Source organism: Tachyglossus aculeatus, chromosome 7, assembly GCF_015852505.1.
Source record: "Tachyglossus aculeatus isolate mTacAcu1 chromosome 7, mTacAcu1.pri, whole genome shotgun sequence".
Classification (NCBI taxonomy): Eukaryota; Metazoa; Chordata; class Mammalia; order Monotremata; family Tachyglossidae; genus Tachyglossus; species Tachyglossus aculeatus.
This window is the reverse complement of record NC_052072.1, coordinates 4,785,609-4,797,743: the sequence shown is the minus strand read 5'-3', so window position 1 is coordinate 4,797,743 and position 12,135 is coordinate 4,785,609. Positions and strand designations below refer to the sequence as shown.

At 47.4% G+C, this 12,135-nt stretch overlaps 1 protein-coding gene across 2 annotated transcripts in view; it reads left to right on the top strand.

The window, feature by feature from the left end:
• The window catches only part of SATB2 (SATB homeobox 2), a 246,362-nt gene that overhangs the window by 134,312 nt on the left and 99,915 nt on the right, over nucleotides 1-12,135 (top strand). For both annotated transcript variants that reach the window (XR_005451860.1, XM_038749731.1), the window contains one exon: nucleotides 1,999-2,101. Coding sequence is in view for 1 of the 2 variants with exons in the window: in XM_038749731.1 (XP_038605659.1) it covers nucleotides 1,999-2,101 (103 nt within the window). In the remaining variant the exon portion in view is untranslated. The remainder of the gene's footprint in view (nucleotides 1-1,998; nucleotides 2,102-12,135) is intronic.

The following is a 12,135-nucleotide window of genomic DNA, read 5'->3' as shown; positions in this document are numbered from 1 at the left end:
GAGCCCCTGTTTTCCCGTGCTCCTCCTCCCCTCCCCATCGCCCCAACTCCCTCCCTCTGCTCTACCCCCCTCCCAGCCCCACAGCACTTGTGTCTACAAGGACATATCTATTATTCTACTTATTTTATTAACGATGTTTATATATCTATAATTCTACTTATTTATATTGATCCTATTGATGCCTTTTTACTTGTTTTGTTATCTGTCTCCCCACTTCTAGACTGTGAGCCCGTTGTTGGACAGGGCTCGTCTCTATTTGTTGCTGAATTGTACTCTCCAAGTGTTTAGTCCAGTGCTCTGCACACAGTAAGCGTTCAATAAATATGATTGAATGAATTGAATGAACGAATGAAGGCCTCTGAGCGCCAGGATCGAGGTCATGTGCGTCAGAGCATCGAATCACACCTTTAGCATCATTTGAAACAGCATGGCTCAGTGGAAAGAGCCCGGGCTTTGGAGTCAGAGGTCATGGGTTCCAATCCCGGCACCGCCACTTGTCAGCTGTGTGACCTTGGGCAAGTCACTTCACTTCTCTGTGCCTCATTTACCTCATTGGTAAAATGGGGATTAAAACTGTGACCCCCCCCGTGGGACAACCTGATTACTTTGTAACCTCCCCAGTGCTTAGAACAGTGCTTTGCACATAGTAAGCGCTTAACAAATACCATTATTATTATTATTATTATTAGCATCTAGTGCCTATATCACAATCATTCTGGCCCATCAGGGGCCTAATCTGCTGAGCCCCCACCCTTTCTCAAAATTGACTTTGGAGCTGGAGTGGGGGCAGGGGGGCGGGAGGGGCGGCCCCGGGTCTTATTTGTTGAGGTGCAGATGATTAGCATGCATTGCCCATGGTGTCGCGATTGGGGGTTTCCGTTCTGGGACACCGGGCTGGCCAGGGATAGTGATGTCTGGTGAGAACGTCAGCATGGCCTAGTGACTACAGCCCAGACCTGGGAGTAATAATAATAATAATAACAATAATAATAATAATGGTATTTAAGTGCTTACTGTGTGCCAAGCACTGTTCTAAGTGCTGGGGTAGATACAAGGTCATCAGGTTGTCCCATATGGGGCTCACAGTCTTCATCCCCATTTTACAGATTAGGTAGCCGAGCCCCAGAGAAGTGAAGTGACTTGCCCTAAGTCACATAGCTGATAAGAGGCAGAGCAGGGATTAGAACCCATGACCTCTGACTCCCAAGCCTGGGCTTTTCCCACTATGCCACAGTGCTCCTCAGAAGTGCATGGGTTCTAACCCAGGCTCCACCACTTGTCTGCCGGGTGACCTTGGGCAAGTCACTTCACTTCTCTGGGCCTCAGTTACCTCATCTGAAGAACGGGGGTGGAGACTGTGAGCCCCAGGTGGGATAAGGAACTGTGTCCAACCCAGTTTGCTTGTATCCACCCCAGTGCTTAGTGCCAGGCACAGAGTAAGCGCTGAACAAATACTATTATTATTATTATTACTATTATTAGCACCGTGGGATGACCGGGAAACTTCATTCACTCATCCATTCAGTCAGTCGTATTTATTGAGCATTTACTGTGAGCAGAGCACCATTCTAAGCGCTTGGGAGAGTACAATTCAACAATGTACATATATATTATTCTATTTATTTTATTAATGATGTGTAAGTATCTATAATTTCTATTTATTTATATTGATGCTATTGATGCCTGTCTACTTATTTTGCTTTGTTTTCTTGTCTGTCTCCCCCTTCTAGACTGAGAGCCCGTTGTTGGCTAGGGATTGTCTCTATTTGTTGCTGAATTTTCCTTTCCAAGCGCTTAGTACAGTGCTCTGCACACAGTAAGCGCTCAATAAATATGATCGAATGAATGATTGAATGAATAAACAAACAATAAACAGACACTTCCCTGTCCACAACAAACTTACAGTCTACAGGGGAACGTGACCCTATGCACTGTTCATGCCTCCTGGGGAAAAAAAGTCCATGTTTTGAGGGCAATCTTGTTTTCTTCTCTTTCCAGAGTATGATTTCATCCATTGTAAATAGCACATATTATGCCAATGTGTCAGCGACCAAGTGCCAGGAGTTTGGGAGATGGTATAAAAAGTACAAGAAGATTAAAGGTAAAGTGAGTAGAGAAGAACGTCGAATTTCTCCGGGTTTTGGGTTTGGATCTGTTTCGTCTCCTTCCACTTTGAGCCAATCAGTCGATCGATCATATTTGTCGAGTGCTTACTTTGGACAGGGCACTTGGGAGAGGACAGTAGAACAATATAACAGACACATTCCCTGCCCGCAACGAGCTTACAATCTAGAGACAAGTCTCCTCGGGGGTTGGCGAGGTGGCCCAGATTCCTTGTTGACGGATAAGATTCTCTCACCCCTACAAGGACCGTTGTTCCGGAATCCCGAACTGATCAGTTCCCAATGAGTAGGAGAGATTCATTTCATCTCCAAGGGCTTAGTACAGTGCTCTGCACTCAGTAAGCGCTCAGTAAATATGATTGAATGAATGAATTTCATGCAAAAATATATTCACCCTGAGCAGCAGAAACGAAGCCAGTTGCCAAACGAATTAAGACAGGTGTCAGAAAGTAGTGTTGCCTAATGGATAGAGCCCGGACCTGGGGAGCGGAAAGACCTGGGTACTAATCCCAGCCGCACCACTTGTCTATTGCGTGACCTTGGGCAAGTTACTTCACTTCTCTGGGCCTCAGTTCCCTCATCTGATAAATGTGGATTAAGTCTGGGAGTCTCATGAGGGACGGTGATTGTTTCCAACCCGGTTTGCTCGTATCCACCTCAGTGTTTAGTACAGTGCCTGGCACATAGTAAGCACATAACAAATACCACAATTATTAATAGTATTGATTCAATTCAGCTATATTTGTTGAGTGCTAACTATTTTCAAAGCACTATACCAAGCGCTCGGAAGAGGACAGTACAACAATAAACAGGCACATTCCCTGCCCACAAAGAGCTTACAGTCTAAAGGGGGGATGATGATGATGATTACTATTATTATTTTGGTTTGTCCTCCCTTTGGACGTCAGCTTGGGCGTCTGCCGTGAGGCACCATCCAAATTCTCCCCTGCCTGGGATGAGACAGATGCCCGCCTCCTTCTCTTTGAAAAACGCCACTGCATGCCACAGCAGGGTTTTCTTTCCCGCAGATGCGGTCGTCCGGGTTTGTTTTTTCTTTCCCTTTTTCTTTTTCCTCTCCTTTTTCGAACACATCCTCTTGGCTCAAAATCAAAAGAATCGCAGAGCTTCAAGGTCGTTCAGTAGATCACGTTTACCCGCCGCTCCAGCAGAACAAGCGAGGTGCTTCCCTTCTCCGATAGGCCGGAGAACGATGCCAGTTTCGAGCCTGGAAACCCTTCAGTGAAGGGTCTTCAGAGGTGCCACTAAGAGCCAAGTGTTTTCTTTCTCTTCTCTGTGCACATCCAAACCACCCTCCCCAACACACACCCACTCACACCGTCCCCCCCCCGCCCCACCATACATCTTCCACTTTCTTTCTTCGAGCGCTCTCCCTTTTTTATAGGGAGTAAGTTTGATTGTGCCGCGCGATAAAAGCAGAAGGACCTTGCTAGCAGTCAGGAGGTCAAGGATTCCAACTTGAGGAGTTCGCCAGACTCGGCATGCACACGCTATTCAGAGAGACGTAGCTCCCAGGATTGTGCGTTCGGGTGTGTGTGTTGGGCGGTTGTGTGAGTGACAGAGAGGGGGAGAGAAAGAGAGAGGGAGGGAGGGAGAGAGAAGGAGGAGGAGGAGAAAGGGGGAGGTTAAGGTATGTGTGAAGTAAACACAAGCTGCTGTAAAACAGTTCAAGTGATGTTGATTCATCAACCAAAGGAGTTGGAGGGAAAACAAAAGCATCCAGGCTAGGTAGAGCGCTCTGTTGGAAAATCGAAAATTGCCCAACAAAATTCATTTTGGGAGGTCTCAGCCGCCTTCCCCGCCCTTGCCCCAGGCTCGGGCAGGTCAGGGAGTTGGGGGGAGGGAAAAGGGGGCGTCCACCACCGGCCTTTGCCCACCTGGAGCCTCTTTCTGAGTGGTCAGTGACCGTCGGCTTGAGGAGACGGTGAGGGGAGTGGGTAATTTGCCGGTCTGAGCCGAGACCCCTCCAAAACCAGCCAGGAAGCCACCATTACCCATTAATTAATTAACTAATGATGGCATTTGTTAAGCGCTTACTATGTGCAAAGCACTGTTCTCTGTCTCATCCTCTGTCTCATTCTCTGTACCCATCCTCTGTCTACCCCTCCGGGGTCCTGACAAAAAGGTAGACGGTCCCCTGCCCCGGTTCCCACACATCCCGCAGTCCACCCGAGAGACCCCAGTGGCATAGCGGATAGAGCAATGGCCTGGGATACAGCAGGTCATGGGTTCTAATCCCAACTCCGCTACTTACAGTGCTTGGCACATTGTAAGCGCTTAACAAATACCATAATTATTAGTGTTACTATTAGTACTTGTCTGCTGTGTGGCCATGGGCAAGTCACTTTACTTCTCTATGCCTCAGTTACCTCATCTGTAAAATGGGAATTGAGACTGTGAGCCCCATGTGGGACAGAGACTGTGTCCAACCTGATTTGCTTGTATCCACCCCAGCGCTCAGTACAGTGCCCGGCACATAGTAAGCGCTTAACAAATGCCATAATTATTGGAGAAGCAGCATGGCTTAATGGAAAGAGCACGGGCTTGGGAGTCAGAGGACCTGGGTTCTAATCCCGGCTCCGCCACTTGTCTGCTGTGTGACCTAGGGCAAGGCACTTAACTTCTCTAAGCCTTAGTTAACTTATCTGTAAAATGGGGACTAAGTGTGTGGGCCCTGTGTGGGACAACCTGCTTACCTTATATCTTCCTCAGACTCTGAGCCCACTGTTGAGTAGGGACTGTCTCTATATGTTGCCAACTTGTACTTCCCAAGCGCTTAGTACAGTGCTCTGCACACAGTAAGCGCTCAATAAATACGTTTGATTGATTGATGGATTAGAACCATGCTTGTCACATAGTAAGTGCTTAACAAATGCCATCATTTTGCCCCCCTTCTAGACTGTGAGCCTGTATTGGGTTGGGATTGTCTCTATTTGTTACCGAATTGTACTTTCCAAGTGCTTAGTCCAGTGCTCTGCACACAGTAAGCACTCAATAAATACGATTGAATGAATGAATGAATTGCACCCCCAGTCCCCAGAGCAGATGCGGCCGGCCAGGAGCGTCCAATGTGGTTCCCATTATCTGCTAATGTCTGTTTTAATAAAACAGTGGGAACTAAATGGTTGCCGCTTAATCCAAACCAGGACCCACTAAACATAAGCTCCGTGATTCTGTTACAAATTGCCACATATAGAACTTCTGGGTCAAGCTTTTTCCTCTCTCAGAGAAATAAATAAACAGTAAAATAATTATACACTCCGCGAGATCAAAGTCAATCCGAGCAGAGCCCAGAATGTCCACTAGAAGAAGGGTGGGGGGAAAAACCGCATCGGGTTGCATCGTCTCTAGTTAATGCTTAAATAAATACGAGAAAGTGAGCAATCAATAATTCGATATCATTAGCAACAGATGTCCAAACTGTATACAAAGGGAATTGTGTGGAATTCGAAGGAAACATTCTCAGCGTGGACCCTGTGGAAGTCGCGAGGAAATGGAGCTAAAGTTCCGGCACTTCTGCCTCAGAAAGGTCCGACTTTCTGACCAGTCTTCCATCGGAGCTGGTCTTCTCCGAGGCCTCGGGCCAGAGAGAGCGTGTGTACTCCCCTTCCCCTCCGGCTCCCGATCTCCGGGCAAGGCTGACCCATTGGCGAGAGTCTGCATTTCCCAGTTCTTTGGGGGGCCCCTCCTTGGCTCTGAACCAGGAGGTCAGAATAGGCTGGATAAAAATAACGATGGTATTTGTTAAGTGCTTACTACGTGTCAGGCACTGTTCTAAGCGCTGGGGTAGGTAATGCTAACCTTCTAATGCTAACCTAATTGTAGTGCTAACCTTATCGCGGTGCCTTGATTTCATCCCTCTTGCTGCCGACGTAGACGCCCTGCCTCTGGCCTGGAATGCCCTCCCACCTCACATCAGACAGATAATTGCTCACCCCTACTTCAAAGCCTTATTGAAGGCCCGTCTCCTCCAAGAGGCCTTCCCTGACTAAGCCCTCTTCTCCTCTTCTCCTTCTGCATCACCCTGACTTGCTCCCTTCATTCATCCTCCTTCCCAGCTCCACACCACATATGCATAGATTTGTATATATCTGTTATTTATTTATATTAATGTCTGTCTCCCCTTCTAGACCGTGAGCTCGTTGTGGGCAGGGAATATGTGTGTTTGTTGTTTGATTCTCCTCTCCCAAGTGCTTAGTACAGTGCTTTGCACATAGTACTACTTTGCACATAGTGCTCAGTATCTGCAATTTAATTGAATAGATAAAAGCTAATCATGTTGGACACAGCCCCCGTCCCACATGGGATTTTCAGTCTTGGTCCCCATTTGCTCGATGAGGTAACTGAAGCCCAGAGAAGTGAAGTGACGTGCCCAAGGTCACACAGCAGATGAGTGGCAGAGCCGGGATTAGAACCCAAGTCCTCCTGACTCTCAGGCTTGTGCTGTAACCCCAAGGGCAAAATGATGCGGGAGGGAGAAATAAATTTCCCGAAGACGGCTGGGGTTGTGCGGCCTGCCCTGTAGTCCCCAGGCCCAGGCCCAGGCTGGGATAATAATGATAATAATGATTTTGGTATTTGTTAAACGCTTACTATGTGCCAAGCACTGTTCTAAGCACTGGTAGTTGTGGTACTTGTTAAGTGCTTACTGTGTGCCCAGCACTGCTTTAAGAGCTGGGATAGATACAAGGTCATTAGATTGGACACAGTCCCTGTCCCACATTGGGCTCACACTCATTTACAGAAGAGGGAACTGGGGCCCAGAGAAGTGAAGTGATGTGCCCAAAATCACACAGCAGACACGTGGTGGAGCCAGGATTAGAATCCACGACCTTCTGACTCCCAAGCCCAGTCTCTATCCACTACACCATGCTGCTTCTTGGTAATTGTACTTGATAAATGCTTACTATGTGTTGGACACTGTACTAAGCGCTGGGGAGGATACAAGCAAATCGAGACTTCGGGGACCTCGGGTCCATCCTGGTACCGGCCACGGTGGGTTCTTATTCTTGCCCGGTGAAGCCGGGAAATCTTTTAGTCTTCACATTCAGTCAGTCAGTCATATTTATTGAGCACTTACTGTGTGCAGAGCACTGTACTAAGCGCTTGGGAGGGGTCAGTCTAACATTAGACACGTTCCCTGCCCACAAGGAGCCAACCCTCCTGCCGTGTGGTCCCAGGGCAGAGGGAAAGACAGAGGGAGAGATGGCGGGCCTGGTGGAAGGAGCCCGTTCTGAGAGGTGGGAGACCTCAGTTCTAATTATAATAATAACTAATAGTATTACGGTACTTGGTAAGTGCTTACAATGTGCCAAGCGCTCTTCTAAGCGCTGAGTGGGTACAAGCAAATTGGGTTGGACACAGTCCCATGCCCCACGTGGGGCTCACAGTTTTAATCTTCTCCCCCTCGTCCCCCTCTCTATCCCCCCCATCTTACCTCCTTCCCTTCCCCACAGCACCTGTATATATGTATATATGTTGTACAGATTTATTACTCTATTTATTTATTTATTTTACTTGTACATATCTATTCTATTTATTTTATTTTGTTAGTATGTTTGGTTTTGTTCTCTGTCTCCCCCTTTTAGACTGTGAGCCCATTGTTGGGTAGGGACTGTCTCTATATGGTGCCAATTTGTAGTTCCCAAGCGCTTAGTACAGTGCTCTGCACACAGTAAGCGCTCAATAAATATGAATGATTGATTGATTGATTAATCCCCATTTTACAGCTGAGGTAACTGGGGCACAGAGACGTGACGTGACCTGCCCAAGGTCATGCAGCTGAGAAGCGGCAGAGCCGGGATTAGAACCCAGGACCTTCTTACTCCCAGGCCCAGGCTCTGGCCACTAATCTCAGCTCAACTCAATTCAGTTGTATTTGTTGAGTGCTTACAGTGTGCAGAGCACTGTACTAAGCGCTTGGGAGAATAGCAGAGAAGCAGCGTGGCTCAGCGGAAACAGTACGGGCTTTGGAGTCAGAGGTCATGAGTTCAAATTCCGCCTCCGTCAGCGGTGTGACTTTGGGCAAGTCACTTCACTTCTCTGTGCCTCAGTCCCCTCATCCGTAAAATGGGATGAAGACTGTGAGCCCCACGTGGGACAACCTGATCACCTTGTATCCCCCCAGCGCTTAGAATAGTGCTTTGCACATAGTAAGTGCTTAACAAATACCATCACTATTATTATTATTAATACAATTAACAGCTCTGTCGGCAGCCTGCTGTGTGACTTGGGGAAGGTCACTTAGCCTCTCTGGGCCTCAGTATGCTCCTCTGTAAAATGGGGTGAAGAAACCCCTCCTCTCCCGACCTCCTAGGGCCATTGGGAGGATGTCCCATGCTAAGCAATGGGAAGAACACCCGTTCCCTCCCGTCCCAGCACCTCAAGGTGGAATATTTTCAGGGAGGCACCTAACTAGACCTCAGTTCAGCTGACCCTGGAGAGCACCTGTCCACTCTGGAGGGAATCAGTAAGTCAGTGCTATTTAGCGAGCGTTCAATCAGTGCAGAGCACTGTATTAAGCACGTCAGAGTAGACTGTAAGCTCCTTGTGGGCAGGGAATGTGTCTGCCAACTCTGTCCTGTTGTCTTCTCCCAAGCGCTTAGTACAGTGCTCTGCACGCAGTAAGCGCTCAATAAATTGATTGATTGACAGTACAGTCAGTCAGTCAATACAGAGAAGCAGCATGACCTAATGATAGAATCTGGGCCTGAGAGTCCAAGGACCTGGGTTCTAATCCCAGGTCCTCCACTTGGCTGTGTGACCTCAGGCAAGTCACTTCACTTCTCTGTGCCTCAACTATAAAATGGGGATTAAGACTGTGAGACCCATGTGGGACAGGGACCGTGTCCAACCCTTTTTTCTTGTATCCACCCCTGCGCTTAGTATGGTGCTCTTTATTGCCTGGCACATAGTAAGCACTTAACAAATACCACAATTATTATTATTATTATTATTATTGCTACAGTTGTCACTAGATAATAATAATAATAATAATAATAATAATAATAATAATAATGGCATTTGTTAAGTGTTTACTATGTGCCAAGTACTATTCTAAGCACTGGGGTAGATACAAGGTCATCAGGTTGTCCCACGTGGGGTTCACAGTCTTAATCCCCATTTTTACAGATGAGGTAACTGACGCACAGAGAAGTGAAATGACTTGCCCAAAGTCACACAGCTAATCGGTGGCAGATCTGGGATTAGAACCCACGTCCTCTGATTCCCAAGCCCCCGGGCTCTTGCCCCTAAGTCGCGCTGCCTTGGGCGATTCCGCAAGTTGCCATTTTCCTTTCTGTCTGAAGAAGACCCCACTGAGGAGGGCAGGGCCTGACATCTTTGGGGGCACCAAATGGCTATCCTTTGTCGTGTTGTGTTGTTTGCCCAAAAGGAAGCAACCTATTTTGAAGTCAAAAGGGTGTGTGTGGGTTTGTGTGTTCGTTTGTGCTGTTCAAGATTGGGCAGTGATTCTATTAAATATTATGGTACTTGTTAAGCGCTTGCTGTGTGTCAAAGACTGTTCTACACTCTGGGGTGGATATAAGCAAATTGTGTTGAACACAGTCCCTGTCCCATGTAGGACTCACAGCCTCCATCCCCATTTTACAGAAGAGGTAACTGAGGCCCAGGGAAGTTCATTCATTCATTCATTTAATCGTATTTATTGATCGCTTACTGTGTGCAGATCACTGTACTAAGCACTTGGGAGGTACAAGTTGGCAACATCTAGAGACGGTCCCTACCCAACAGCGGGCTCACAGTCTAGAAGGGGGAGACAGACAACAAAACAAAACATACTAACAAAATAAAATAAATAGAATAAATATGTACAAATAAAATAAATAAATAAATAGAATAATAAATCAGTACAAACATATATACATATATACAGGTGCTGTGGGGAGGGGAAGGAGGTAAGGCGGGGGGGAGATGGGGAAGGGGAGGAGGGGAAGAGGAAGGAGGGGGCTCAGTGTGGGAAGGCCTCCTGGAGGAGGTGAGCTCTCAGTAGGGCTTTGAAGGGAGGAAGAGAGCTAGCTTGGCGAATGTGCGGAGGGAGGGCATTCCGGGCCAGGGGGAGTGAAGTGACTTGCCCAAGGTCACACAGCAGACATGTGGTGGAGCCGGGATTAGAACCCAGGTCCTTCTAACTCCCAGGTATGGGCTCTATCCAGTCACACACGCTGCGTCCCAATTGGGTGAAACAAATGTGTCAGTAGCCTGGCTAGGATTCAATTACTCTCCCTAGCATTTAGTACAGTGCTCTGCACATAGTAAGCACTGAATAAATACTACTGAATCATTCATTCATTCAGTCGTATTTATTAAGCGCTTAATGTGTGAAGAGCACTGCACTGTAGAGAAGCAGTGTGGCTCAGTGGAAAGAATACAGGCTTGGGAGTCAGAGGTCATGGGTCCTAATCCTGGCTCTGCCATTTGTCAGCTGTGTGACTTTGGGCAAGTCACTTCACTTCTCTGGGCCTCAGTTCCCTCATCTGTAAAATGGGGATGAAGACTGTGAGCCCCTCGTGGGACAACCTGATTACCTTGTATCTACCCCAGCGCTTAGAACAGTGCTTTGCACATAGTAAGCGCGTAACAAATACCAACATTATTATTATTATTATTCTCTGGGCCTCAGTTACCTCATCTGTAAAATGGGGAATAAGACTGTGAGCCCCACATGGGAACCCTGATCACCCTGTATCCCCACTAGTGCTTAGAACAGTGCTTTGCACATAGTAAGCGCTTAACAAATACCATTATTATTATTATTATTACTAAGCACTTGGGGAAGTGCAGTACAACAATACCATTAATTGATTCCTAACCAGGAAGCACCATTGCTCAGTGGGCAGAGCATGGGCCAGGGAATCAGAAAGGCCCGAGAATTAGGAGGACCTGGGTTCTAATCCCAGCTCTGCCACTTTCATTCATTCATTCAATCGTATTTATTGAGCGCTTACTGTGTGCAGAGCACTGTACTAAGTGCTTGGGAAGTACAAGTTGGCAACATATAGAGACAGTCCCTACCCAACAGTGGGCTCACAGTCTAGAAGGGGGAGACAGAAAACAAACAAAGCATATTAACAAAATAAAATAAATAGAATAACTATATTCAAATAAAAATAAATAAATAAGTAGAGTAATGAATACGTACAAACATATATGCAGGTGCTGTGGGGAGGGGAAGGAGGTAAGGCGGGGGGAGGAGGAGGATAGGAAGGAGGGGGCTCAGTCTGGGAAGGCCTCCTGGAGGAGGTGAGCTCTCAGTAGGGCTACACCTGTTTGCTGTGTGACTTTGGGCAAGTCACTTCACTTCTCCGGGCCTCAGTTCCGTCATCTGTCAAATGGGGATGAAGACTGTGAGCCCCACGTGGGACAGGGACTGTGTCCGCCCTGATCAGCTTGTATCCATCCCAACGCTTAGGACAGTGCCTGTCAGGGAGACCCCCCCAAATTTCCTTTCCTCCTCCGGACTGCCCATTCCTCTCCCTTCCCCACCCCTCATCCTTGTTGTATTTACTTATTTCTTGGAAATGATTTGCCAAGGAGGGGGAGATAGGAGGAGAGAGCAAAATCCTCCACCCCGAGCTCCTTACCCAGACCAGATTCTTCCAGTAATCAGTGTTTTATCTGACCCCGTCTGATCCAGACTTGCCAGATCAAAGGTCCAGGACAGTAAACAAAGCCTAGGAAGGGTTTTGGTAAACACGAAGATTAGATGTTGAATGCAAATTAGGCTCCTTGAACAGAGTCCTCCACACCAAAGTGGTTAAGTGGGTTATGATTAAAAGAAATGTCATTATGATAATTATAGTCCAGAACCATCTAATGCGACCACATGTGAAGCTCCTTGGGTCCCCCCCAAAATGATTTTGTCGTGGACAAAGTGGGGGCTCAGAGTTTGGACAGAAGAGCATGTCTTCCCCTCCTCCTTCCCCGCCCCCGGCTCTGATCTGGCAGGAGAAGACATTCGTTGGAAGCAGCATGG